A 27,506-nucleotide genomic window follows, 5' to 3' on the forward strand; every position below is an offset into this window, starting at 1 on the left:
CAGTGAGTTGAGTTGACGTAATTTGTTGTTAACAAGCAGCAGAAACAGCCTGCAACCTCTCCCTATGCTGCTCACCTGTAGAGCGAATTCGTCCCCTCAGTTGTCCCAATCATAAGAGATGATGATGTAGAGGGGGAGTAGGGGCGTTTTGATCCTCATTGGTCGAGAGAATTAGGGTGGACAGGGGGAGGTGGGGAGGGCTGTTGATTCCTCCGGGTGACCTTGAATAATCTCTAGAGGTTCCTCAGCAGATAGGGTGTGGGTCACCAAGGAGCCCAAGTGGGTAACCTGACACTCGATGCCCTTATCAGTGTAACCTGATATTCAGGGTCAAGGTAATAAGAAATGCCCACTACCTATCCTATTGCGTGTAAGTTATCATATCACCAGAAATAATTCGTCACCTGAGGCGTACCTGTCCTCATAGGGACCCCGATACCGTACAGCAGTGCGCATATAGGAGAATATGTTTATTATCAGCTAAACTGCTCTAATTCTGCAATGTATCCATTGAAAATTATGTAATAACTTGTTGCAGCTTAAGTCTCTGTGGTCTGTCAAATTGTTCTTGCAGTATCATGTCTCCTATCTCAACCTTATCTTCGTTCTGGTTCGTTTATATAATATTGCCTTCAAGTTCATTTATGTTGTATAGCCTGTCTGTGTATTCCTTCCACGTTTCATGTTTCTCTTTTGTTAGTTCTGGTTTTTCACCAGAGTTCTTGATAGTCATACAACGGTTTTTCTTGTCTCAAAAAGGTCCCTTTAATTTTCCTACAGGCGATATCTGTCTTCCCCTAGTTACACAGGATAAATCACCTAAAATTTTCACCGTAAATGTCGTGGAAATGGATGGTGCTATTGATGGTGGTTTCCACGGAATGAATTGGTAGTCATGGGTTCGAATTGTTAGCCAGTCAATAGATTGTAATAATACATAAAAAGTGCATTTTTTGTGCAAACGTACACATTTTAAATGGAACAATGCCTATTGACATTAACAAACTACAAGTAGGGTTAAAGAATGTAAGTGATGTTTATTGCAGGATTCTAGTGCGAGTCGTTTGCGAGATACCGTATTTTGAAAAATTCCTACACCGACACTTGTGTAATACCAGAGGTAACACACTCTAAAGAACAACACAAATGCATACAGTAGTTGTGTGGATTCTGACCTGTAACGAGATAACAGACCATCACAGGTTGTGTTGAAAATAGCACCGGCTGCTGCAATACACACTTCAGCGGAGATTTCTGAGCGGGCTGTAGTAATATGTCGTTGAATATCCTTGGGTGTGGTTGATGTGTCTTATAGATAGCATCTTTCAGCTTTCCCCACAGAAAAAAGTCTACAGGCGCCAAATCTGGGAACGAGCTGGCCAAGGTACATGTCCTCTGCATCCAATCTAACGATCTGGAAAGAATATTCATGAAGACGTGCTGTAGTACTTGGTGCACAATGCGGTAGACAGCCATTATGTTGGCACCACAGGTTCCTCATAATCTATCTAGCAGCGTCTTCTAGCATCCCTGGAAGGTGGTCTTTTAGGAGGCTGCAATATTTGTGTGCAGTCTATGAAAAATGGGAGTATGTGGTCATTGTTCATTATGCCACACCATGCATTTACACTCCATGGACGCTGACGTTCCACCTGGCTGTGCCAATGGGGATTGTCAACAGACCATTAGTGAATGTTTCAGTGGCTTACCTGGCCATGATTTGTAAGTGTGGCTTCATCACTAAACAAGATATATGATATATCTGGAGTATCCTGTCTTAATGCTCACATACATAAATTATCAGGATTCTCATAATCGTTTCCGTGGAGCTATCATGGAGAGAGAGGTGTTAGGGATGGAACCTATGTCAATGGAGAATGCGTAGACGACTTGCCTGACTCACGCCACGTCCTCATGGAATTAGACAGGGGCTAACGTGCGGATCAACTGCAACAGCAGCAAGAACATTAATTTCCTCCTCTTCTGTCGTCACTTCTTTCCTTCTGTTACGTTGTCTAGGTATTACACTACCATTTTCACGTAACTGGTTGAAGAGGTTCATTGCCAAGATGATTGACGTCTGTTAGGATATCTTGTCACATACACTGTATAAAAATGAACTGCAATCTTTCTAGACTTTCCGTACACCATGAGCATGTCAGCTTTTTTTTTTTGCATCGGTGAATCCCATCGTCCACTCACAACCTACTGCTTGGACTGTCACACACTAACTGACCAGCAAGTCGCAGCGCACTCAAGGAACACAGAAGCACACTGCAATAACACCGTACCAAGCAACTACGCTGGTTGAATGGCACAACAAGTGTCGCAGTGGAAGGTTTTCAAAACACACTCGCACTGGACTGCTGTTACAAACTGACTGACATCCTAACCTACCTTACTTTTAGCTTTTTAATGTCAACAAGTCCGCAGCTCGTGGTCTTGCAGTAGCATTCTCGCTTCCCGAGCACGGGGTCCTGGGTTCGATTTCGGGCGGGGTCAGGGATTTTTCACCTGCCTCGAGATGACTGGGTGTTCTTGCGTCATCTTCATCGTTATCATTCATCCCCATTACGGTCGGAGGAAGGCAATAGCAAACCACCTCCGCTAGTACAGCGATGCGGGTCTTCCGCATCGTCCCCTATGCTCTGTCAAGGAGTATGGGACTTCATCATCATCATCAATGTCAATAGGCGTTGTTCCATTTAAGAGGGGTAGGACGTCAAACGGGCCGACTTCGAGAAGGAGAGGCACCACAGGACATTTTAATTTGCACTGTCTATACTTTTACAAATAAATTCATAAAACTGTGTCAGCATGACCAGGAAGGATTCAGGATTCACACTCATAGCAGTGGAAGTTCAAAAACACGAAAAAATAATATTTTTTAAATGTGAAATTTCATGATTTTTTTCACTTACTGTTGGCTGCATTTGTTGCTATAGGTACACTTTTCTTCATAAGTAAGAGAGATTCTTCGATGAATTTTGCACAGCTTACAAACCATACTTACAGGTGTATGAAATTCTGGAATTTATTTAATCTATGGAAAAATGGATGGGCTGTTATGTTTTAAACTTCGTGTTTAGAGAAAACTCGAATTTTATAGTTAATTATCTCAATTTTTACCACAGTTTTTAACATAATTGGAAAATTCTAGAGTTTCATACACCTGTAAGTATGGTTTGTGTTGTTGTTGTGGTCTTCAGTCGTGAGACTGGTTTGATGCAGCTCTCCATGCTACTCTTTACCCTCCACGCTGCCCTCCAATACTAAATTGGTGATCCCTTGATGCCTCAGAACATGTCCTACCAACCGATCCCTTCTTCTAGTCAAGTTGTGCCACAAACTCTTCTTCTCCCCAATCCTATTCAATACCTCCTCATTAGTTATATGATCTACCCATGGTTTGTATGCTGTGCAAAATTCGTCTAAGAATCTCTCTTACTTATGAAGAAAAGTGTACCTATAGCAACAAATGCAGCCAATACCAAGTGAAAACATGATGAAATTTCACATGTAAACAAAATTTTATTTCGTTATGTTTTTGAACTTCCTCTGCTAGGAGTGTGAATTGTGAATCCTTCCTGGTCATGCTAACAACGTTTTATGAATTTATTTGTAAAAGTATAGACAGTGTAAATTAAAATGTCCTGTGGTGCCTCTCCTGCTCCAAGTCGGCCCGTTTGACGTCCTACCCCCCTTAAAAATAGTGTATCTTTCCACAAAAAAATACAGTTTCTAAGCTCAAATGGTTCAAATGGCTCTGAGCACTATGGGGCTTAACAGCTATGGTCATCCGTCCCCTAGAACTTAGAACTACTTAAACCTAACTAACCTAAGGACTTTACACAACACCCAGTCATCACGACAGTTTCTAAGTGTTATCATAATGTGATTAATGGCTCACAATACAATTCCCTGACTACCAAACCCTGTGTAAACTGCACATCAACAGCAGTTCCATTTCCGCAGTATTTGCGGTGCAATTTTTGGGTTGGTTGGTTGGTTGTTTCTGGGGAAGGAGACCAGACAGCGAGGTCATCGGTCTCATCGGAATTGGGAAGGACGGGGAAGGAAGTTTGCCGTGCCCTTTGAAAGGAACCATCCCGGCATTTGCCTAGAGCGATTTAGGGAAATCACGGAAAACCTAAATCAGGATAGCCGGACGCGGGATTGAACCTTCGTCCTCCCGAACGCGAGTCCAGTGTCTAACCACTGCGCCACCTCGCTCGGCGCAATTTTTGGGCGATTCCTCCATAATATGTGTTCTTATACGTCTGCCACATTGCTTGTAAAACTGCGACGGCAGCGGGCGGCGTGAAAGACGGCTTGTAGAGGCGTTGGCTTGCGGGCCGCAGGTGGGGCAGCGGCAAGCTGACGTGCACCATGACGGGCTTCGGCGAGGCGGTGGTGGGCGACCGCCAGCACCTGCTGCACTACGTGGCGCTCGAGATGCGCGACTACGGGCCGTGCCAGGAGCTCGCCTCGGCCATGGGCATCCCCATCGGCGACAACTCCTTCTGCACCACCAAGACCAAGAAGGCGTCCATGTGCGAGGGGGACTCCGGCGGGCCGGTCATGTGCCGAGGGTCAGTAGTCACGACTGATGGCGATTTATTACGGGACACGGCCACTTTCGGGTTTGTGCTCGTCTTGAGGTGACTATTTGTCAATTTTCGTCTTTCCACATTCATTTTTGGTATTCACTACTTTAATACACTACTGGCCATTAAAATTGCTACACCACGAAGATGACATGCTACAGACGCGAAATTTAACTAACAGGAAGAAGATGCTGTGATATGCAAATGATTAACTTTTCAGAGTATTCACACAAGGTTGGCGCCGGTGGCGACACCTACAAAGTGCTGACATGAGGAAAGTTTATGTGGTGTGTGTACTGTAAGACCTTCGGTACACACACCATCAGATTATTTGACTTGTCGCTCTAACTAAGTGTCAGCAATATGTCTCGTGGTCTTATCGTGGCGTGTTTATCTTCTGCCATTAGGTCAGACGATAGAAATGCCACTTGCACGCTTAGAGTAGCAAATTGACAGTGACCAACTTTAAACAGAACTTGATTAATTTTCACACACATCTATTAAAATAATAAAAAGCATAGACATTACGTAACGTGATTCTGGGTGCTGTTTACAATTGACAATCTGAAGTTCCTTTGGTCTTGGTACGTTAATCTTATTCTCACATATCTCTGATACTTGACAAAGTGTCTATACATTTATCTTCATGGCTATGTACAGGAATGTGGTAATCTTATTAGGCACATACTGAAACTTGACTATAGACTGGTACAGACTAATGTAGTCTGGTACAGACTGGTGCAGACAAATGCAGACTCATACAGACTAATGCAGACTGACTAATCGGAGGTCTGTACACTCTTTATAATACCTCGCGCGTTCATGTATCACTGCGCGAGTGTGATCCGCGAGGAGAAAAGGTTCTACGTTAGCAGCAATCTCATTGGCTGCGTTACATATTAATTTGCGGATCAGCGGAAGCAGAATTTGGTCCGTCTCTAAGACAGCGCCATCTCGTAGCGCAGAGACGGACGAGCGCTGCACCTGCGCTGTTGTGCTTAGCGGGGCGCCCTGTTGTGGGAAAGTTGTGTACGCGCTGACTACGCAGAACTATGTACACAACAGTTTCCAACCGATTTCTCATACACAAACAGCAGTTGACCGGCGTTGCCTGGTGAAACGTTGTTGTGATGCCTCGTGTAAGGAGGAGAAATGCGTACCATCACGTTTCCGACTTTGATAAAGGTCGGACTGTAGACTATTGCGATTGCGGTTTGTCGTATCGCGACATTGCTGCTCGCGTTGGTCGAGATCCAATGACTGTTAGCAGAATATGGAATCGGTGGCTTCAGCAGGGTAATACGGAACGCCGTGCTGGATCCCCACAGCCTCGTATCACTAGCAGTCGACATGACAGGCATCTTATCCGCATGGCTGTAACGGATTGTGCAGCCACGTCTCGATCCCTGGGTCAACAGATGGGGACGTTTGCAAGACCACAACCATCTGCATGAACAATTCTACGACTTTTGCAGCAGCACGGACTATCAGCTCAGAGACCGTGGCTGCGGTTACCCTTGACACTGCATGACAGACAGGAGCGCCTGCGATGGTGTACTCGACGACGAACCTGGGTGCACGAATGGCAAAACATCATTTTTTCGGATGAATCCAGGTTCTGTTTACAGCATCATGACGTTCGCATCCATGTTTGGCAACATCGCAGTAAACACACATTGGAAGCGTATATCCATCATTGCTGTACTGGCATATCACCCGGCGTGATGGTATGGGGTGCCATTGGTTATATGTCTCTGTCACCTCTTGTTCGCATTGACAACACTTTGAACAGTGGACGTTACATTTCAGATGTGTTACAACCTGTGGCTCTACCCTTCATTCGATCCCTGCAAAACCCTACATTTCAGCAGGATCACGCATGACCGCATATTGCAGGTCGTGTACGGGCCTTTCTGGATACAGAGAATGTTCGACTGCTGCGTTGACCAGCACATTCTCCAGATCTCTCACCAATTGAAAACGTCTGGTCAATGGTGGCCAAGCAACTGCCTCTTAACAATACACCAGTCACTACTCTGTATCGTGTTGAAGCTGCATGGGCAGCTGTACCTATACAAGCCATCCAAGCTCTGTTTGACTCAATGCTCAGGCGTATCAAGGCTGTTATTATGGCCAGAGGTGGTTGTTCTGGGTAGTGATTTCTCAGGATCTATGCACCCAATTTGCGTGAAAATGTAAGTACATGTCAGTTCTAGTATATTTTTTTGTCCAATTTCTTGATGGTGTAGCAATTTTAATGGCCAGCAGTGTAAGAGGCGAAGTAACTGATGTTGAGTAAACAGAAACAAAGCCCGCCTGGTAAGCTGGGCAGTCTAACGCACGGCATTCTGGATTGGGAAAGAGTGCCTGGTCCCCGGCATGAATCCGCCCGGCGGACTTGTGTCGATGTCCAGTGAGCCTGTGGATGGTTTTTAGGCGGTTTTCTATCTGCCTTGACGAATGTGGTCTGGTTCCCCTTATTCCACCTCAGCTCCACTATGTCAGTGATTGCTGCACAAACAAGTTCTCCACGTACGTGTACACCACCATTTACTCTACCATGCAAACATAGGGGCTACACTCGTCGGGTGAGAGACATACCCTGGGGGGGGTCCACCAGGGGCCGAACCACACAACAACCCTGAAAGAGTGGTTAGGTGTGGGGCGCTGGAGGGGTGAAGTGGACTGCGGTAGTTGTTGTGGGGTTGTGGACCACTGCGGCTCCAGAAGGGACGGAGCCTCTCCATCGTTTCTAGGCCCCCAGGTAACATACAATACAATACAAAACAGAAAAAAGTCAAAGAATTGGAATTTGCAAACTGACAGGTGTAAAAAATGTTGGTGTATTCGCGGTGGAACGGGGAAGATAATAGTAGGGGTATGATGCCTATCTGCTAGTGCTACTTCAGTGTCTGAAGCAGGGGTGGCTCGTGGAATATTTTACCAATATGCTACAATGTGGTGGCCTATATCCTTTTGACTTGCGGGGCTGACAGTCAATACATATTATAAAAGAAAGCGTACAATGTGCGTGCTGCTAAAACTCATGAACGATTCCCAATACGCTCAAGGGAGTTGTATGGGAGTCTATCCCCCACCAATGAAGAAGGTTCCTGTTTTCACGTGAAGGGCGTGCTTTTGGAGATACAAGGGATGACAAGTTTCGTCCTCCAGAAGTTTCTACAACGTTCAGAACATTTGAGAGTATTCTAGAACGTTCCAGAACATTCGAGAGCATTCCACAACATTCCAGATTGTTCCACAAATATCCTGGATGTTCTAGAGTGTTCCAGAATAGTCGTAAACCGTCGGGAAGATTCCAGAATGTTCGGGAACATTCTGGAACGTTGCAGATCATTGTGGAACATTTCAGAACACCCTAGAATGTTGTGGAATGTTATGGAGTATTGTGGACCATTGGAAAACTTTTTGGTATGTTCTGGAATTCGTCACTGGTTAGGCTACCCATTAGTCGGAGTATATAATGCAATACCCGTCGTGAGTTCAAAGGGAGGAACCGGAAAAGTAGTTAAGTGAGTGAATGAAAACAAACAGTGCACTGTGAGTGGTCAAAGTGATACAGTGACTGAAAATACCTCAAAATAAACTATGAAAAGTGTGTAGAGTGTTCTTAATGTATTTGTTAATAAAAAGTTGATTACAATACCAAAACGTAAAAGAGGAGCAGGTCTCCCCAGTTCTGAAGCAAAACGGCGAAAACAAAACGAACGGCGAAAAAATGAAACAGACTAAGAGCGCGAAGTTCCGAACGGACAAAAGTGAGCAGAGAAATCGAGGAACAACGAAATCGACGGACTGAAGAATAAACATTTGGGACTCAGTCTTATAATAAAAATTGCGAACTCAGGCCAGCCACGAACATATCATCCGGTGAGAAGCGCGGACAAGTAAACAGTACAACCTAACAAATGACGCATTCCACTGCGACCCGACGAAATAATATAACAAATACAAAAATTTCGTAATCGGAAAAATGGATAACATCTGCCAGTTTTGCAATGCGAAAAAATTCAGTAAAGAAACACCAGGAGTCTCTTACATGAATGGGAAAATTCGATTACCACCACTAGAAGCACCTTCAGCAGGACAGTTTACAGAGGTGATATCGATTATGGTTTTTCCATGGAAGGACAAATGTATCACAACGTGGTATCATTACTACCACTACCGAACGAAGACCATAAATTTCATCGGAAGTGAAGAAACAGAAATTGATCAACGATGTACAAATAACAGTGGACTGAGACGAAAAGTAGTCCGAGATCTACAGAGGATCTTTCACAAATACAATCAATTGATTCATATATTCAGAACAGCACTGGACTGAATGATTTCTGATAACTATAAAGTTATAATTCGTTCCGATAAAAGATCGCATGGACAAAACGAACTTCGATTTAATGCGCCTCAGATAGACGAAGTGGCCATTATGGATAACAAAAACACAAACAATGACATAACTGTACAACGAAGATGAGAAGGCCTACAATGCATTGCAGACACACATCGTTCATATGATGCCCTCCAGTATCCTTTCATATTTCTGCACGGAGAGGACAGATATCATTTTAATGTGAAACAAATATCCAAACTCAAACAGGAGTAGAAACAAACAAATAACTCATTTCCAAGGAGTTCTATGTTTATCACTTAATGATCAGAGACGATGAAACACATAATCAGGTTCTCAACACTCGCCGTTTATTCCAACAATTCCTGGTATATTTGCATGCAAAAACAGAAGCGGAACGGATCCTTTACCTATGAGTGAATCACAAGAAACTACGCATGGAAGATTACATCCATCTTCGAGACGCAATCATAAACGACGGAAACATTGACGACATTGGTACAATGGTAATCTTAGCCTTATCATACGTAGAAGTCCGAGACAAATGCACGAATACACTCAAGGTGCCATGACCTACAGAAGAAAACGTGGATGTCCTGGCCTCTTCATAACATTTACATGCGACTCGTCGTGGCCAGAAATCAAAGAACAACTTAAATACGGACATTCCCCCTGCCTCGACACGACATAACAGCCCGAGTTTCCCGACAAAAATAAATCAGATTTATTCAAGTCGCCACAAAATACATCTTTGGAACCGTTAGCTGCTGGATGTAAACAATCAAATGACAAAAACGGGGACTGCCACACGCACACAATCGCATATGGTTACACGACAGACTTCATTCCACGGATCACCCAAGCTGAATTTCCCAGTCTGCAAGAAGATCCGGAATCTTACGACATATTTGTGAAAAACGAGATGTGTGTGCTGTCCTTAAGTTAGTTAGGTTTAAGTAGTTCCAAGTCTAGGGGTCTGATGACCTCAGATGTTAAGTCTCATAGTGCTTAGAGCCATTTGAACCATTTTAATAGCGTTAAGAATATGAAAAATTCTAGTGAATATAAATATGAAAAAGCACAGAAGAATTATACATCTCTAGAGGATCTGACTGTCTTGCTGGCAGAGATATAGAATAAATTACAATTTCCTGATGCATAAAGTAATCAACGTGTGTTGGGCAAACTTAAAGGTATTAAAATTGTCGTATATGTAACTCTCAGACCGTTCTGCAATTTCTCTACTGGGGAAGTAATACTAGCTCAAATGTGTTGACCATGGCCTCTTTTCTGCTTACGCTCCTAAAATTGGAATATATAAGTGTTATTTTCTTAGCTGGATGGGTACTTGTTGTAGAAATTGTAGTTTTATGGATTATTCGGTAATGGCAGGATGTAATATCTGGACACTCGAACAAAAAGACAATCATGACTTATAATGGCAGAAGTATGTGTCTGCTTTCGTCAGTCACTTTGTCAGCCAATTGAGTGGTGTGAGAAGGTTAAGAATATTTAAAAGATCTAGTGACAGCAATTAAGTTAATGCAAAGGTGCGTCCTGATTGTCTTGCTGGTAACGATATAGAACAAATTATACCTCCCTCATATATAAAGGAGGACCTGTTTAGCGAGCAGACTTGTACCACTACCTGTTAAAGTTTAACACTAAACTCATTCTGCAACCTCTCTTCTGGGGAAGTAATACTACATTAGATATTGTTGATCATGACGTCTTTTTCTTGTTACGACTCCTAAAGTTGGAACACATAAGCGCTGTTTTTTAGCTGAATGTGTACATGTTGCGGAAGAGTGAAGTTGTCATGGATTAGTCAGTAATGGCAGGATATCATGCGTTGATACTATATTCAAAAATAGTTTACACAAAGAAGCGATACTGGCATCTGTTTTGTAGCCAATCTGATGGAGCATTTCAGAGTTACTCCACCAGGTGTTCATCTCATCTGTCCACGTTACTTCCTATAGAACCTTTTACTTGAGGCGTGATGCACCATTCTCATAAATGACCGAGATTTAATGCAGTTTGTCTATGAGAAACGCTCTATGCAATCTTTCCTGATATATGATGAATGTAGACAGCGTTATTCCCATCTTCTTCTGGTTGCACTGTGTTGTGTTTTATATGTATACACTCTGGCCATTAAAATTGCTACACCAATAAGAAATGCAGTTGATAAACGGGTATTCATTGGACAAACATATTATACTAGAACTGACATGTGATTAAATTTTCACGCAATTTGGGTGCATATATCCTGAGAAATCAGTATCCAGAACAACCACCTCTGGCCATAATAACGACCTTGATACGCCTGGGCATTGAGTCAAACAGAGCTTGGATGGCGGGTACAGGTACAGCTGCCCATGCAGCTTCAACATGATACTACAGTTCATCAAGAGTAGTGACTGGCGTATTGTGACGAGCCAGTTGCTCAGCCACCATTGACCAGACGTTTTCAATTGGTGAGAGATCTGGAGAGTGTGTTGGCCAGGGCAGCAGTCGAACATTTTCTGTATCCAGAAAGGCCGTACAAAATGGTTCAAATGGCTCTGAGCACTATGGGACTTAACTTCTGAGGTCATAAGTCCCCCAGAACTTAGACCTACTTAAACATAACTAACCTAAGGACATCACACACATCCATACCCGAGGCAAGATTCGAACCTGCGACCGTAGCGGTCGCGCAGCTCCAGACTGTGGCGCCTAGAACTGCTCGGCCACTCCAGCTGGCTAGACCCGTACAGGACCTGCAACATGCAGTCGTGCATTATCCTGCTGAAATGTACGGTTTTGCAGGCATCGAATGAAGGGTGGAGCCACGGGTCGTAACACGTCTGGACTGTAACGTCCACTGTTCAAAGTGCCGTCAATGCGAACAAGAGGTGACCGAGACGTGTAACCAATGGCACGCCATACCATCATTGTCTATTGGCAATGTTAATGACAAAATTCATTCTGGATTATCACACTTAGCAACACAACATACTCAGTCAGCAGCTGTACTAGCTAAGGTGAGAGTAAGTCCAACATGGTGAACAAGGAAGGTGGCACAGGAACACGGCATCAGCCATGCCTCCATGTCCAGGATACCGTCCTCTAATTATTTCCATCCCTACCGAATCCACTTTGTGCATGAACTCAACAGTAATGATACTGCCAGGTCCAATTCTGTTAACGCTTGCGAGAAAGATGCTCCCACCACTGAAATGTCCACTCTGACATTATCTTCAGTGACGAAGCTTGTTTCTATTTGAACAGAACAGTCAATAGACATAACACCGTCTTTTGGGCAATTGAGAATCCACATCTCACTGTCAAAGCATACACTCACACCAACCCTAAACGTGTGGTGTGTCATACATGGGAATGTCCTCATTGGTCCCATATGCTATAACTGCATGCTCAATGCTGCACAGTGTAGACATTGGCTCAAAGGAACGTCAGTAGCTGGCTGCTGTGGCCGAGCGGTTCTAGGCGCCTCGGGCATGGATGTATGTGATGTCCTTAGGTTAGTTAGGCTTACGTAGTTCTAAGTCTAGGGAACTGATGAGCTCAGACGTTAAGTACCATAGTGCTTAGAGCCATTTGAACCATTTGAAACGTCAGTACCCGATTTGGATGGTCTGCCTCTGGAACGGAGGTTAAAAGTTTTTCTTCCAGCACGACTGGGCACCTCCACACTTTGGGCGAAACGCCCGCCGACTCACGAATTGGGATCTTCTTAGGTCGCCAGACCAACGCCATTGGACTTTTGCCTTTTGGAGCACCTCAGATCCACAGTGTACACCAACACAGAAAGAACATTAATTGATATGCGGGAGAATACACCAGAGCCCGCACAAGAATACCGACAGTGACGTTTCAGTTGGTGTTGAGTAGTGTCAGTAGCAATGTTTGGATGTGTCGTCTGCAGGATGGCAGTCAGTTCGAAAACCTTGTGCAGTAGAGGTGCACGCTAATTTCTGACTGAGGATGGCGCTTCCATTGCACTGTTACTTTTCAGGTCGTCGCTGACTGGCGGTGTAACATTTTGTTTGTGTGACTGAAAGACATCTGAAGCAAGTGTTGATCCACTAATTACGACTTTGTCCTATGGGCCAAGGCTACTGAATCACCCCTGCAGACTTCGTCCTAAGGGACATGACTATTGAATTACCGTGTATACGTAAATGAGTCGTACAGATTTTCTTTTTCTTAAATGTGTCTTTACTGCATGGATATATAGGGTGTTCATAAATACCAATTACAGATTTCTAGGACTTGTAGAGGGGAGTGGGTGCATGATATTTTGAATTGGAACCCATGTTCAGAAATGTACTGTTTCTGTGCTTCAGCCATTTGAAAATATGTGTGCTAGATAGGTTCATAACAGGATAGTCATGGAGGGGGGTGGTTATGTCGGAGTCGCTGATGTCACCTGACGTCTATCCTACCTCTCTCGCCTGGTTAGAGCTTCATTCACATGTCTGTGAGTGACAGAGGTGGTGTGAAGTGTTGGAGGTGGTGTGGGTGTAGTTGTTGGTCATCCAGACCGTACCAGAAAGTGTTGGTAGTGACATCCAATGCACAGGCAATTGACTGTGTACTCGTTGATGGTTTCTCTTCAAAATGACGCAGTATGGCCTCTTGAAATTCAGAGGTGTGGCGATGCCTTGGAGCAATACAGTAATTCCTGCTGTCAGTCAAGGTGTCCCTTTACTGAAGCCATTGCATCTGACGTAAGCACCCACCACCATGACTACCCTATTGCAAACCACTTACCAAACATATTTTTACATGGCTTTAGCACAGAAACGGTATGTTCGCGACCATGTGTTCCTACAGCTAAGTTCAGTAAGTCAGTTAGGAAAATTGCATCACAACCTGAGTGTCTCGCATTTTGTGTGTGCAGGCAGCTGTACGGGATCAACTCAGACAAGATTCCGAAGGGGCCGAAGCTGATCCGCGAGTGCGGCGAGAAGGTGCTGTGCAACTACTTCATGTACCTGGGCTACTACAAGGGCTGGATCAACCGCATCATCTACAACAACACGCTAACAGACACGGACTCCACGCCGCTGTCCACCAGACACCCCATCATCCACGGGACCGAGGGTAGGATAAGGGCTGCAGCAGCTGCCACCGCAGCATGTCCCCTGCTAGTGAGTGTCGGGCTGCTCCTGTGTCTGCACAAATAAATTCCAATCTCTCCTACCCTCCTGTCCTCATTAGCTGAAAGCTGTCGAGTTTGCACTCTGTAAAGGGTGTACGGGGGCTGTTTTTATGCAGTGTGGCAAGTACTTGGGGGGAGGGGGGGGGGATGGGAAAGCCACTACTCGAGTCACACCACAAGCATCCACACAGACATGTCTAATGGCAGCACTGGCGTAAAATGACTAAAATTGTTGTCACAAAGTGAGACGCAAGCTTATAAAGTTATACTCAAGCGCTCACTCGCACCTCACTCGCATTGACCCTCCCCCCCCCCCCCCCCCCATGAACCATGGACCTTGCCGTTGGTGGGGAGGCTTGCGTGCCTCAGCGATACAGATAGCCGTACCGTAGGTGCAACCACAATGGAGGGGTATCTGTCGAGAGGCCAGACAAACGTGTGGTTCCTGAAGAGGGGCAGCAGCCTTTTCAGTAGTTGCAAGGGCAACAGTCTGGATGATTGACTGATCTGGCCTTGTAACAATAACAAAAACGGCCTTGCTGTGCTGGTACTGCGAACGGCTGAAAGCAAGGGGAAACTACAGCCGTAATTTTTCCCGAGGGCATGCAGCTTTACTGTATGATTAAATGATGATGGCGTCCTCTTGGGTAAAATATTCCGGAGGTAAAATAGTCCCCCATTCGGATCTCCAGGCGGGGACTACTCAAGAGGATGTCGTTATCAGGAGAAAGAAAACTGGCGTTCTACGGATCGGAGCGTGGAATGTCAGATCCCTTAATCGGGCAGGTAGGTTAGAAAATTTAAAAAGGGAAATGGAGAGGTTAAAGTTAGATATAGTGGGAATTAGTGAAGTTCGGTGGCAGGAGAAACAAGACTTCTTGTCAGGTGACTACAGGGTTATAAACACCAAATCAAATAGGGGTAATGCAGGAGTAGGTTTAATAATGAATAGGAAAATAGGAATGCGGGTAAGCTACTACAAACAGCCTAGTGAACGCATTATTGTGGCCAAGATAGATACGAAGCCCACACCTACTACAGTAGTACAAGTTTATATGCCAACTAGCTCTGCAGATGATGAAGAAAGAGAAGAAATGTATGATGAAATAAAAGAAATTATTCAGATAGTGAAAGGAGACGAAAATTTAATAGTCATGGGTGACTGGAATTCGAGTGTAGGAAAAGGGAGAGAAGGAAACGTAGTAGGTGAATATGGATTGGGGCTAAGAAATGAAAGAGGAAGCCGCCTGGTAGAATTTTGCACAGAGCACAACATAATCATAGCTAACACTTGGTTTAAGAATCATGAATTAAGGTTGTATACATGGAAGAACCCTGGAGATACTAAAAGATATCAGATAGATTATATAATGGTAAGACAGAGATTTAGGAACCAGGTTTTAAATTGTAAGACATTTCCAGGGGCAGATGTGGACTCTGACCACAATCTATTGGTTATGACCTGTAGATTAAAACTGAAGAAACTGCAAAAAGGTGGGAATTTAAGGAGATGGGACCTGGATAAACTGAAAGAACCAGAGGTTGTACAGAGTTTCAGGGAGAGCATAAGGGAACAACTGACAGGAATGGGGGAAAGAAATTCAGTAGTAGAAGAATGGGTAGCTTTGAGGGATGAAGTAGTTAAGGCAGCAGAGGATCAAGTAGGTAAAAGGACGAGGGCTAGTAGAAATCCTTGGGTAACAGAAGAAATATTGAATTTAATTGATGAAAGGAGAAAATATAAAAATGCAGTAAATGAAGCAGGCAAAAAGGAATACAAACGTCTCAAAAATGAGACCGACAGGAAGTGCAAAATGGCTAAGCAGGGATGGCTAGAGGACAAATGTAAGGATGTAGAGGCTTATCTCACTAAGGGTAAGATGAATTGGGAGATACGATACCGCCTGAAGAGTTTGACAGAGCACTGAAAGATCTGAGTCGAAACAAGGCCCCGAAAGTAGACAACATTCCATTGGAACTACTGACGGCCTTGGGAGAGCCAGTCCTGACAAAACTCTACCACCTGGTGAGCAAGATGTATGAAATAGGCGAAATACCCTCAGACTTCAAGAAGAATATAATAATTCAAATCCCAAAGAAAGCAGGTGTTGACAGATGTGAAAATTACCGAACAATCAGTTTAATAAGCCACAGCTGCAAAATACTAACACGAATTCTTTACAGACGAATGGAAAGACTAGTAGAAGCCGACCTCGGGGAAGATCAGTTTGGATTCCGTAAAAACACTGGCACACGTGAGGCAATACTGACCTTACGACTTATCTTAGAAGAAAGATTAAGGAAAGGCAAACCTACGTTTCTAGCATTTGTAAGAGAAAGCTTTTGACAATGTTGACTGGAATACTCTCAAATTCTAAAGGTGGCAGGGGTAAAATACAGGGAGCGAAAGGCTATTTACAATTTGTACAGAAACCAGATGGCAGTTATAAGAGTCGAGGGACATGAAAGGGAAGCAGTGGCTGGGAGGGGAGTAAGACAGGATTGTAGCCTCTCCCTGATGTTATTCAATCTGTATATTGAGCAAGCAGTAAAGGAAACAAAAGAAAAATTCGGAGTAGGTATTAAAATCCATGGAGAAGAAATAAAAACTTTGAGGTTCGCCGATGACATTGTAATTCTGTCAGAGACAGCAAAGGACTTGGAAGAGCAGTTGAATGGAATGGACGGTGTCTTGAAAGGAGGATATAAGATGAACATCAACAAAAGCAAAACGAGGATAATGGAATGTAGTCGAATTAAGTCGGATGATGCTGAGGGAATTAGATTAGGAAATGAGAGACTTAAAATAGTAAAGGAGTTTTGCTATTTGGGGAGCAAAATAACTGATGATGGTCGAAGTAGAGAGGATATAAAATGTAGACTGGCAATGGCAAGGAAAGAGTTTCTGAAGAAGAGAAATTTGTTAACATCTAGTATAGATTTAAGTGTCAGGAAGTCATTTGTGAAAGTATTTGTATGGAGTGTAGCCATGTATGGAAGTGAAACATGGGCGATAAATAGTTTGGACAAGAAGAGAATAGAAGCTTTCGAAATGTGGTGCTACAGAAGGATGCTGAAGATTAGATGGGTAGATCACATAACTAATGAGGAAGTATTGAATAGGATTGGGGAGAAGTTTGTGGCACAACTTGACCAGAACAAGGGATCGGTTGGTAGGACATGTTCTGAGGCATCAAGGGATCACAAATTTAGTATTGGAGGGCAGCGTGGAGGGTAAAAATCGTAGAGGGAGACCAAGAGATGAATACACTAAGCAGATTCAGAAGGATGTAGGTTGTAGTAGGTACTGGGAGATGAAGAGGCTTGCACAGGATAGAGTAGCATGGAGAGCTGCATCAAACCAGTCTCAGGACTGAAGACCACAACAACAACAACAACAACAACAACATGATTATCTCTCACAGGCCTTAAGACAACAGAGAAGGGCCAAAGTTGCTATACCTGGGAGTAAAACAGAAGACTAAAGGAGCAACACAGGGGAATGGGGCTGGCTGCCCACTTACAAAAAAACATGAGTGAGCTAGTCAATCTATTAATACATTAAGGACATCTCTCTATAATTTATGGATACAACACAACAAAACCTTAAAACTCTAATCACATTCATTTCAGTGTCATTTAAAACAAGCAATGGCCTTGCCGCAGTGGATACGCTGGTTCCCGTGAGATCACCGCAGTTAAGCGCTGTCGGGCGTGGCCGGCACTTGGATGGGTCACCATGCAGGCCGCCATGTGCCGTTGCCATTTATTGGGGTGCACTCAGCCTCTTGATGGCAACTGAGGAGCTACTCGACCGAATAGTAGCGGCTTCGGTCAAGAATACCATCATAACGACCGTGGGAGCTGTGTGCTGACCACATCCTCCACTGCGGATGGCACAGTGGTCAGATGGTCCCGATGGGCCACTTGTGACTTGTAGACGGAGTGTTCATTTAAAACGGAGGACAGATCTGCTGGCAAATCTGCCACCACACTCTGGCCCGTAAATAAAACATAACCTATTAAAATGAGGCGCACAGTGATCGGTACGCCACAAGCACCACATGTTGGGGGATACTCTCGTCGGAGCAAGAAGCCATGCATTAAAGGATTGTGACTTATTCGAAGACTAGTGAGAAGGAACTGATCTGTCTTTGTGGCTGAAAGGAGGTACACTGAGGTCGCATAGAGGGCTTAACTAAACTGAGCTTATTGTCTGTCATTTCCAGCCACTCGTCCTTGATGCATAGCTGTGTACCTCAACAGCGACGTGGTAGCATGCAGGGGGATGGTACCTTCAAAACACTAAGGATCACGACACGCCTTCTTGGCTGATACATCCGACCTTTCATTCCCCACAATACTCATATGCAGAAAGACACGTCCTTCCCCAGCCATTGTAGTTGGAGGATAGTGCCCTGGATATTGTAGACTACTCCATCTGCTGGCACTGAGAAAATGAGAACAGACAAGGTATTTAGCTCTTGAAACACGTCCCACCTGCTCCAGTGCCCGCAAATTCGCATATGATTCCTTGTTGAAGGCATAGGTGACGAATTAGCTAACATTGCGTGGCGCTCTACGAGTTTTGTGATGTCACTTCCTACTGTTTCACGTTCAGAACCCACTTTCTCACATAAAGAACAATGTAAGTTCTGTAACGTTTCAGTAACACACCATGCGAAGTAGAACCAATAAGAAGCAAGAACCCTATGTACATCATACTTAAATAATTAGGTGTTTGAGATCACATCTTATTGTAACTGTGAGATAAACCATGTAAATGTGAAATACTGGTACAATAATAATCGGTGTAACTGCCAGCATGTTGAATGCAAACATTGAAACCTGCATGCACTGTGTTGTATGGGTGCTGGATGTCTGTCTGTGGAATAGTGTTCCATACCTGTTGCACATGGTTGGTGAATACAGGGGCAATTAATACTGTTCGTGCATGGTCCTAGAGCTGTTGTCCGATGATATCCCATATGTGCTCGATTCTAGATAGATCTGGTGATCAACTGGGCCAAGGCAACATGTCGACACACTGTACAGCATGTTGGGTTACAACAGCGGTATGTGAGCGAGCGTTATCCTGTTGGAAAATAACCTCTGGAATGCTATTCATGAACGGCAGCACAAGAAGTCGGATCACCATCTGTCAGGGTGCATAGGATACACACGAGACTGCTCCTGCTGTCATACAAAATCGCACCCAGGACCATAACTCCAGGTGTAGGTACAGTGTGTGTTGCACACAAACAGATTGGTTGCAGGCTCTCAGCTGGCCTCCTTCTAACCAACACATGGCTATAATGTCATCGTGGCACAACCAGCTTTCATCACAAAACACAACAGACCTCCACCCTGCCCCCAATGAGTGCCTATTTGACACCACTGAAGTCGCAGATGGCTGTGGTTTGGGATCTGTGGAAAGCACGCCAGAGGGCGTCTGGCTCAGAGCTGTCCTTGAAGTAACCGACTTGCAACACTTCTCTGAGTCGCTGTTATGCCAACTACTGCTGAAATTGCTACTGCAGATGCAGTACGATAGGCCAGAGGTGTACGCCTAACACAATGGCCTTCCATTTCGGTGGTCCCATGTGGCCATCTGGAACCTGGTCTTCTTGCAACTGTGCCAGTAATCATGTATAGTGGCTACATTCCTGTCATGTCTTTCTGCAGTATTGTAGAAGAAACACCCACCTTCTCATAGACCTATTACATGACCTCTCTCAAACCCAGTGAGTTGTTGATAATGTCATCTTTGTGAACGTACAGGTATTCTTGATTAACGTCAACTCAGCACATCCAGTCTGAGAGGTTACCAATGTGCACAGCCTTTACACCGTGCACTCAAAGCAAACTTGACTTGCATCTCCATTGTGGCACTACTAGCACAACTTGTATGCGAATGGCACGAAACTGGAAAAGACGTCATCTTTCAGATGTAGAAACGCGCCTACCAACTTTCGTTTATGTCGCCCACCACCTCCTTGGTGTCGTGATTTTTTTTCCGTCAATGTAAAAGGCCACTCATTGCACACCTTCAGTGTAGCATAGTTCATAATGATTCAGTCGGCAGCGGTTCACATCCCATTTTTTTCCCATTTCCACGTCTTCTAGAAGGTTATGGGACTTTCTTATTAAATTAATAGAAATAATTTCTGTAATATTTGATATTATGTAAATACGAGGGGGGACTCTGAAGAAACCGGATTGTTGTCATAAAAATTTTATTGATGAACCTTTTTACAAAATTACTTCAGTCACCTTCAAAATACTCTCCATTACATGCGATGCACTTGTGAAGTCTCTTTTCCCACTGTTGGAAGAATGTTTGGAACTCTTCAAGTTTGATACTGTCCAGTGCCCTTTGCGAAGCTGTTCTTACCGCCTCCACATCGTCATAACGCTCCCCTTTTAGCGCTTTTTTCACTCGTGGAAATAGGAAAAAGTCGCACGGGGCTAGGTCCGGCGAATATGGAGCGTGGGGAACGACAGACCACCTCTGAGATGCCAAATAGTGGGTCACTCGTAAGGCCGTGTGTGCTGGAGCGTTGTCGTGATGCAAAAACCAGTCACCTGACCGCCAAAGTTCCGGGCGTTTCCTCCTCACATCCTCTCACAGACGCCTTAAAACATGCAAGTAGAAGTGCTGGTTAACAGTCTGGCCAGGGGGTACGAATTCCCGATGCACAGTTCCACGAACATCAAAAAAGACAATGATCATCGTCTTCACATTTGACCTCACTTGCCTTGCTTTTTTTGGTCTGGGAGAGTTGAGAGTCCTCCACTGGCTTGACGCTTGCTTGGTTTCTGGGTCATACCCGTAACACCAACTCTCATTCCCTGTAATGACTTTGTTCAAGAAGTTTGGATCACGTGCAGTCTCTGTTTTCAAGTCCTGAAACACATTCATGCGGATTGTTGTTTGCTCCTGTGTGAGAAGGCGCGGAACAAATTTAGCAGCAACACGTCTCATGTGCAAATCCTCACTCAAAATCCGCTGGCATGAGCTCCAACTGATTCCCGTCTCTGCTGAAATTTGGTCAATCGTTTGACGACGATCCTCGTTGATCTTTTGGCGGACCTTTTCAATGTTCTCATTTCGCGACGTTGAAGGGCGCCCAGAAGTGCCCAACCTACTCGAAAACCTGTGTGCGGCTCATAGCGTCCTCCTGGAAAGCTTCCTGAAGCATTTGGTGTGTCTCCATTGCAGTTTTTTTCAGCAGGAAACAAAATTGCACACACACTCTTTGTTCTTTTAAAGTTGCCATAACGACTTCGCAGAGGTAACCCGCCAACAGTCAGAGAAACACAATACCACACTGGCACGTTCAGCTCTACACTGACGCCGTCTGCACAGCTGTTTTATGAAGGTCTCTACTAACACCATCTAGCGTGAGAACCCTGCACTACGTCTACGAATGGCAGCGCCCTCGGAGTCCGGTTTCTTTTGGGTCCCCCCTCGTATAAGGCCGTGCCTGTAAGGAGCGAGTATGTTCGATTTTGTGAACTTTCATAAGCTCATGTCTTTACTGAACCGAAATGGTACTTCCCTTCCTGCCTTATAACATGTTTATGGATATTGAATTTTTTATTAATCTGTAGTAGAGAGGGAACAGTGTGGTTAGTGTATGGAGAAGGTATGTAGGAAAGGTGTGTTGTAGTAAAGGCAAAGTTGGAATTTCACACGTGTCTGTTTTCGTAAACAAACTGCATGGTTTGTGAGGCAAATAAAGCCGAAAACTGTCACCGGAGAGTGCCGAGAGGGCAGACCCAGCTCGTCCCGTGTGCCAACAGCGCTGTCTCTCATGACGTGGAATTTTCCTATCCGTGGCCACGTAAACGTTAGCTGCTTCCACTGGTGTGAAGACAGCTTCAGGCAGGTGTCGTCAGCTTTGCAACTGGTGACATCATTGAGGTGTTTCTGACCACAAATATTTCAGCCGTATGTTTTCCGACCATCAAATGAAGCCCCAGCTGTGGGCGTCTCTGGTCGAAAATACGAGAGTAGTGGGACAAAGTGATGTCGCCCCACTCTGCATTGGTGCCATATTTATCCAAGATGGCAGATCCAAGGCGGCAGTGATAGATGCGGCAACATTGCCATAACGTCATGGTGGGAAGTTCAAATTTTGGCAGGAAGATAGGTCAATGGGGCTACCTCCACTAACCTAGCCCCACACCCTCCCCTCCCCCAGAAAATGGCAGGAAGTTCAAATTTATGCAGAAAAGGTCACTTGAGCTACCTCCAATAACCTAAGAAAATGGCAGGAAAATAGGTCACTTGGACTACCTACGCTAACCTAAGTCATTCGACCGCTACCCCTTCCTAGAAATTGGTGGGGAAAGGACTCAACCTGTGCTGGGCTGCAGGATAGGTGGACATAAGTCTTTATTTTACATGCAGTGTTTATTTAAACAATTTGAGTCAGTAGTTCCATCCAGTGTGTTCACCATGAGATCCGGAGTCTAACTGACCTGACTGTCGTCTCATGGTGGCCTGGTGGAAAAGTGGTGGGAAAAGGACTCAGCCTGTTCTGAGCTGCTAGAGAGAGGAATGAGTGTACTTTATTTATTTTGGAACAATTTATTTAGCGATGGATTTGATGTAGTACCTTTATTACACCAATATGAAACACTCACTCTGATGTACTTGGGGTCACACTAGATAGTCTACAGAACTGCAACCTACTAATTCTAAACTGTCCAAATAATGCAGTACACGGCCTACAGACCTGTTCACAAAATAATGCAACAGACACGTCTACTATGCCTGAAATTGTCAAAATAATGCATATATAACGGTCTGCCAACACGGTCACAATGCTTCCAAAAATAATGTAGTGCACAAACACTCATTGCACGTAAAAAAAAACGCTTTCGAACTATAGTCAGCTGCAATGTATCAGAGGCTCCAGTGCACACAGACAAACACAGGGGTGCGAGCCAGTGCTCTCAGGCCACTGTCACCTATAGCGAGCAGATGAAAGTCGCATCTATTTTCAGGTACACAGTTAGAATTCTTTGAGTGTTATACTTACATCACATGTCTATGTAAATAAGAGCCAAGTCACCCTCGGGACATGCACATATTTACCATTTCTGGCGTGATGCCTCTCTACCTGCGATCCGGTGAAGACCTAATTGTCGAGTGATTCATCCTCGCAGACGCAGCTAAAAGGTTCTCAGTGTTACACTGATGTTACACGACGCGCTATAGAAATCAGTTGCAATGCTTCCCACAATAGCACAGGGTCCATTGTTCCAAGTGATCCTAATGGGACGTGCGAGCTGAGACTGGCTGTGCACGCATTTATGCGCCCAGCTTGGCTAACGCAATGCCATGAAATGTTCACGTCGTGACTCACCATCACAGGTGCATCTAAAAGGTTGTCAATGTTATACTGATGTCGCATAGCTATGTAAATAAGAGCCAAGTTGGAAACTGTTAAGTATCACATAAATAGTTAACACCCACTTTTGTAGGAGCTTCTGTGATGTCTCAGCTTTTCCACATGGAAATTCTTGTCCTAACAGAACCTGTTTACGAAAATAGCTGAATGCATTCCTCCTGATGGTCCTAACGTGGCATCCCATCCATCACATGTTACCCTCCCTGGAAATCGTTAAGTCCTGCTTTCAACAAACATATCTGAAACTCAGATGTTCTCACCGATATATAGAGGAGGCTCTTACATCGTGGCACAAAGGTTGTCTTGTGAATGAATGGAGCATTATGATTGGCTCTTACTGAATTTACCCACCAAATTACTGATGCTGGCGGTGTGAAAGCACTGTCCGCCTTTTTCTTTCTGCATATGAGACTTTCAGCTGCAAAACTATTTTGTACACATCGCCATATGCCACTGACAGTTAAACCCTGCAAAAGTGGCCTACAGATCGTCAGATATGGAAAGATTCTTACTCAATTATACTGCTCTGCCACTGAGGATGGAAGGTTGAATATTTCAGCCTGAAACCGGTCTCCACGTACCATATCAATGTAGTAAACACACAATTCGTATCCTGTGCCATACAGAATCGTCACTTTTGCATCATGCATGTAGCTATCGACCGCCAGACACTCGTACAGATATCACGAAGACAGACAGAATAACCACATGCACTGTAGGTATATTTCTTGCAGCACTAGATATTCCTCTTGAGGTCAGGCAGTCATCCAGTGCAGCCGATGGTCACAAGTCAGCCACTCACAACGCATGACCAAGGCGCCCTCAGCAGACCAAATTCACTCTCAGAGCTGTTGTACAAAGTCAGACTGGTTTCCCCTTGGAACAAAGACGTTACTGTTTATGGCTCCGACATGCTTGCTTTCTTCCTACACGCCTCTCCAGATTCTGGGATTACAAGAACATATGCAGTTTCACATGGTTTGCCAGAATATCATACCATTTACACGATACTTCTCTATATCGAGCACACAGCAGTATCGCTTGCATAGCAGTATTGCTCACACAGTATAATTCCGAAGATATAGACTGGAAATTATTTCTCTAAAAACCACTGAGTAATTAGAAACTTATCCAGTCTGCAAAGACCTGTACATGAGAACTCGAAAAAAATAGAGGAAATTGATATTTCCATTTGCGAATTCCAAAGTTGATGATGTAACAGGTTCCAAATTATTCTTATAATTTACAAAATCAACTAAAGTGTTTCTCATGTCTAGAGAACCAGCAAACATGTCCTCCCGTCTTTCACCTGCTAGATGTACACATCCCGCTTGATGTCCCGAAATGTGTAGAAGCAGTGAACCAGACAATTTACATGGTAGGGAATAATGGTCCTGCATAAACACACGTCCGTATTGAATCGTCTCAAATTTGCACACGATCATGAAAGCTATAAAACAGATACTAAGTATTAGTGCGCTGTTCAGCCGTCTGGAGCAAGCCACGGTTAAGTCAGCTACATTCCTGCATCCCATTTGGACAGCTCCTGCCGTTAGCCAGGAATGTGAATCATTCCCGACACAGGCCACCAGCGCAGACACAATCATCCTAGGAAACCAGCCACATACATATTTTATCACTGTACTTACAATTAAATATTACGATCACTGTCTCATTTGGACGACATTCAACAATGAGCGACATGTCGGAAATACACCCTGTTGACGGCTGTGGCTCTGGAACTAGAAATATCTGTACCATTCTTATGACTTGACATCACAGTATTCCACATCAACTCCATACCTTCCTTACGACTGGACATAGTCAATGACTTTGAATCACTTTGCATATGTCGCAGTCACATTGCACATGTCGGAACACACACACACACACACACACACACACACACACACACACACATACTTTATGAGCCAGTAGCTCAAGGCGAACCTATCACACGCCCCCTACTACTAAGTATAATACTCCACCAATAACTGACTGCTGGAGATACGAAATAATACTGACCAAAAATCAGCGATGGATGGGCATGTCTCATTAGTTTTTCTTGCTAGTGCCACCACTGTGTCTTAGAAAGAGAGACGTAATCGTCCTACAAACCGGCAGATGTTAAAAAACACGTCCATATTACTATTACAAGCGGTCTTGGTTCTACAGGTGCACACAAGTATCCATGTTAAAAGCTTTACCAGCCTTATAAATCGAGGAATGGCATTACTTCTGAACGAAGTGCTTTGTCCAGATAAATACCGTGACACTGAATATAGATGGTGATCGCCGGAGTGTATGTAATTATCAGACCAACAGCACGGTTACACATCACTGACAATGCAACCTAGTAATAAAATTACCGAATTTAGAAAGTGATTCGGCTAAGGAAGGTGATATGAAACAGGTATTTGCAACTCCCTCATGCCACTGCTAGATATTTCTCTAGTATTTTTTTGTATAGCATTCTGTCTCGATGCCATGTCAGAGGTTTGGTGATGTATCAACGGGCTTATAGGCGATGGTTGATTGACAAGGATCACAAACAGTAGATGGTGTGTATATTGAGGTCATAAGAAATGTACACTAGTTTTTCAGATCTCTAGTGCTAAACTTTCTGGTAGAAATGATATCTATAATTTGGAATAAAGTCTTTCCATTCAACCACATACCTGCATTGGATTCTATGGAGAAGTCCTTTCATGATTACATCCGCTAGTGAATCATATCTCTGGCACTCTCATATCTCAAAATGAGTCACCTTTTTCGAACCTATCTGCTACAGTAAAATTTAGGTAGTCCCTATACGTCTTGCAACTGACCTCAGGCTCCGTGCTACCATCTCTGCAGCTTTGTGTATGTGATCATTCCAATTTAAGTCGGAACTGTATAAATGCAGAGAAAGCTATATCTACCGCCTTCTGCAACCCGTGCTGAAACAGTCTGATCTGAGATAGACAGGACTGTGTTTTGGCCATTCAATGGAAACAGGAACTAGGAGAAGGACGAGGATTTTGCTACTGCATTGTAGCGAACATGCTATCATCGTGATTCTGTACCCTCCATCAGAGAAAAATTACCAACTATGAGAGCTCCACTAACTTCATCCGATAGAGAAGTCAATAAGATTTTTACCGAATTTCTCTCCTCCCATATATCGAGAACAAATACCACATGCATGGTGGCACCAAGCACATGTCACAATCCTATTAAATATACAGGTATTGATCCACTGCACAGACCAGTTTAAAGTTTCATCACCTGTACTGTAGGAGGATGACTGTATCCCACAGTCTATACTGTAGATCGCAAGGGAGACTCCCTGTGACCCTGTATCGTTGTTTGAAACATTGCTTTTTTTTCTACAGTAACATGCTTTGTACACTACCATACGTTTTGTTTTTCCGCCACAACTTGAAGGTCTGTGTCAGATCCTAAACTGACATAAACACGTTCTGATCCATTGCCTCTCGCAGAAAACTAGACATCGCATGGTGTAAATCATGTTGCACTGCTGCTACCATAACACACCACACACACTGGATGACTTTAAATAAAAGGCAGTTACAACATAAGGAAACTGGAAGAGTTTGTGGTGTTGTAGAGCGTTCCCAAACTGCAGTTCAAAGTTGATTGACGATCTCTACCTTTAATCTCATCTGTCACAGTGACGGAATAGCTGATGGCCCTGCATTCCGTTTCGACTGATTCCTCATGCTGCAGTCATATACGCAATCACTGTTTCGGTCCTAGCCATCCCCAGAAGGTGTCCCTCCACCAAAACTCTTTCTCCATCTCAAAAAAATGATGTCAGTCAGTCATTATGTGGTGACCAACACCATATCAGTGGACGGATGGGAGGGAAAAGACACCGTCGATGAACTGTAATAATAAGCAACACAGTTGATAGTGCAAACAATTTTAGCAAT

The 27,506-nt window shown here is 44.1% G+C and overlaps 1 protein-coding gene across 1 annotated transcript in view; it reads left to right on the top strand.

Moving 5' to 3' along the window:
* Positions 1-27,506, top strand: part of LOC124716794 — a 230,440-nt gene that overhangs the window by 48,189 nt on the left and 154,745 nt on the right. Inside the window, exons 3-4 of the mRNA XM_047243343.1 lie at positions 4,362-4,592; positions 13,889-14,138. Of these exons, the coding sequence (XP_047099299.1) occupies positions 4,362-4,592; positions 13,889-14,138 (481 nt within the window). The remainder of the gene's footprint in view (positions 1-4,361; positions 4,593-13,888; positions 14,139-27,506) is intronic.

Source organism: Schistocerca piceifrons, chromosome 9, assembly GCF_021461385.2.
Source record: "Schistocerca piceifrons isolate TAMUIC-IGC-003096 chromosome 9, iqSchPice1.1, whole genome shotgun sequence".
Taxonomy (NCBI): Eukaryota; Metazoa; Arthropoda; class Insecta; order Orthoptera; family Acrididae; genus Schistocerca; species Schistocerca piceifrons.